Raw genomic sequence first — 2,212 nt, forward strand, 5'->3', positions numbered from 1 at the left:
TTTCATTATTTTTATTATTATTTTTATTTTTATTTTTATTTTTTTATTTCCCTCTTCTTTTTTTGCTTCTTTTTTCTTTTCTTTTTTTGTGTCTGTTTGTCTTCTTTTTTGTTTCTTTTTTTTCTTTTTTATTTTTTCCTTTTTTAATTTTTTTGATTTCTTTTTGTTTTCGCCTTCATCCCCCTTGAGTTTCCTTTTGTCTTTCTTTATCCCTTGCTTTTGTGTCTTTTTTATTTCTTTTATTCTTCTTTTATTCTTTTGTTTCTTTTTTCCCTCTTTTATCTTTTATCTTTTTAATTTCTATTAATTTCTTTTTTTTTATTTTTTTGACTTTTTATATTATTTGCTGCTATTTGCCGCATTTTGATTTTATTTGCTTCAGTCCCTTCCCCCCCCTGCAGCAGCAGCGTCGCCCCCAGCTGCAGCAGCAGCAGCAGCAGCAGGGGCAGCAGCAGGAGCAGCAGCAGCAACAGCAGCCGACCCAGAAGCAGCAGCAGCACCGGCAGCCTGCCCCGCAGCCCCGGTGACGGCAATCCCGCCCCCACCAGCTGCAGCCGCAGCAACAGCAGCACCAGCAGCAGCAGCAGTAGCAGCAGCAACACCAGCAGCAGCAGCAGCAGCAGCAGTTGTGTCTGGAGGCAGCTGCTGGGGCACTGAGTGGCTGCCGCTGCTGTCTTCTTTGATACTTTCTCGTTTGCTGCAGTCTGCTGTTGCTGAGGTCTACACGCACGGCCTAGACTCCATTTAGTGAAGCTGCTGCTGCAGCTGCTGCAGCTGCTGCTGCTGCTTCAGCTGCTGCTGCTGCTGCTGCTGTGGCTGCTGCCGCGGCTGCGGCTGCTGATGCTGCTGCTGCGGCTGCTGCGGCTGCGGCTGCTGCAGCTGTTGCAGCTGTTGCAGCTGCTGCAGCTGCTGCAGCTGCTGCAGCTGCTGCAGCTGCTGCTGTGGGCCCTTCAAGTGGAGTTGCTGCAGGTGATTGAAGCAGCAAGAATAAGACAAAACTGAAAAGCAGAAACTGGAGAAAAAAGAAACAAAAAATGTTTTTTTTTTGTTTCCTTTTATCTCCTTTTGTTTCATTTTCATTTTATTTATCTCTGTTTGTTTTTCTACTTTTATTTTCTTCTTCTCACCCCACGAAACGCCAGCCTTGAGGTGTACGTACACCTCAAACAGCTGCCTATACACCTCAAAAAGCTGCCTATACACCTCAAACAGCTGCCTATACACCCGAACCATTCCAGTTTTAATTTAAAACAAAAGGACTTTTTAAAGTCCAGCTGCTTGCAGCAATCTGGAGCTAGCTCTGGATTACAGCAGCAGCAGCAGCAGCAGCTGCTGCTGCTGCTGCTGCTGCTGGTGTAGCAGGCTGTACACAGACTTTAACGCGAAGACGCCAGCGGCCTGCACTGGCGCACTTTTAGGGTTTAGGGTTTAGTGTTTAGGGTTTAGTGTTCAGGGGCTAGAGCTCAAAGGTTAGGGTCTAGGGTTTGGAGTTTATGGTATAGGGTTTAGGGTTTAGGGCTTAGGGTTTAGGGTTTGCAACGATAACCCCAGCGCCAAGCCAGGTAGTCACCCACGGAAGAGATTGGCCGAAAATGCTAAACAAAGAAATAAATATAAATAAATAAATTAAACTACATTAAATTAAATTAAATAATAAATAAATAATAAATAATAAACAAAGAACATTCTTTTTATATTGCATTTATACACAATGCTGCAGCAGGCCGTGCCCACTGGGAGCCCCCAGGGGCCCCCTGGGGGCCCCCCAGGGAGCCCCTGGGGGCCCCTGGGGGCCCCATGGGGCACTGAAGAGGAGAGGGCCCCCATCAAATGTTTGCTGCAGTTTAGTTTTTTAGGGGCAATTTGTGGGCCCCCTGCTGGCAGCAGCAGCAGCAGAGGCAGCAGCAGCAGCACGCGGTGCTGCTGCTGCTGCTGCTGCTGCACAGCAACAGCAGCAGCAGCCCAATGCCGGGGGCCACATCCAGCCCCTGCCACCGCACGGGGGCCCCCTCCCTCCCCTCTGGGGGCCCCTTGGGGGCCCCTGGCCCTGGGGGTCCCCTGGGGCCCTTTGGGGGCCCCGGCAGTCCCCCGGGGGCCCCCCAGGGGGCCCCCTCAGGGGCCCCCCCAGGGGCCCCCACAGGGCCCCCCCCAGAGGGCCCCTTAAAGACCTCTCAAGAGGCGCCCCCAGGGGCCCCCCGAGGGGCCCCCGCAG

At 50.9% G+C, this 2,212-nt stretch overlaps 1 protein-coding gene across 1 annotated transcript; it reads right to left on the bottom strand.

Moving 5' to 3' along the window:
• Positions 1-744: 744 nt before the first annotated feature.
• On the bottom strand, positions 745-998 carry ETH_00022770 (uncharacterized protein; the record flags this gene model as incomplete). The annotated part of the gene is made up of 1 exon (XM_013379138.1): positions 745-998. A coding segment is annotated over one exon (254 nt), but the record flags the coding sequence as incomplete, so codon positions are not given.
• Between the last annotated feature and the right edge of the window lie 1,214 nt (positions 999-2,212).

The sequence above is a fragment of the Eimeria tenella genome, genomic scaffold (assembly GCF_000499545.2).
Source record: "Eimeria tenella Houghton genomic scaffold, Eth_scaff1470, whole genome shotgun sequence".
Lineage (NCBI taxonomy): Eukaryota > Apicomplexa > Conoidasida > Eucoccidiorida > Eimeriidae > Eimeria > Eimeria tenella.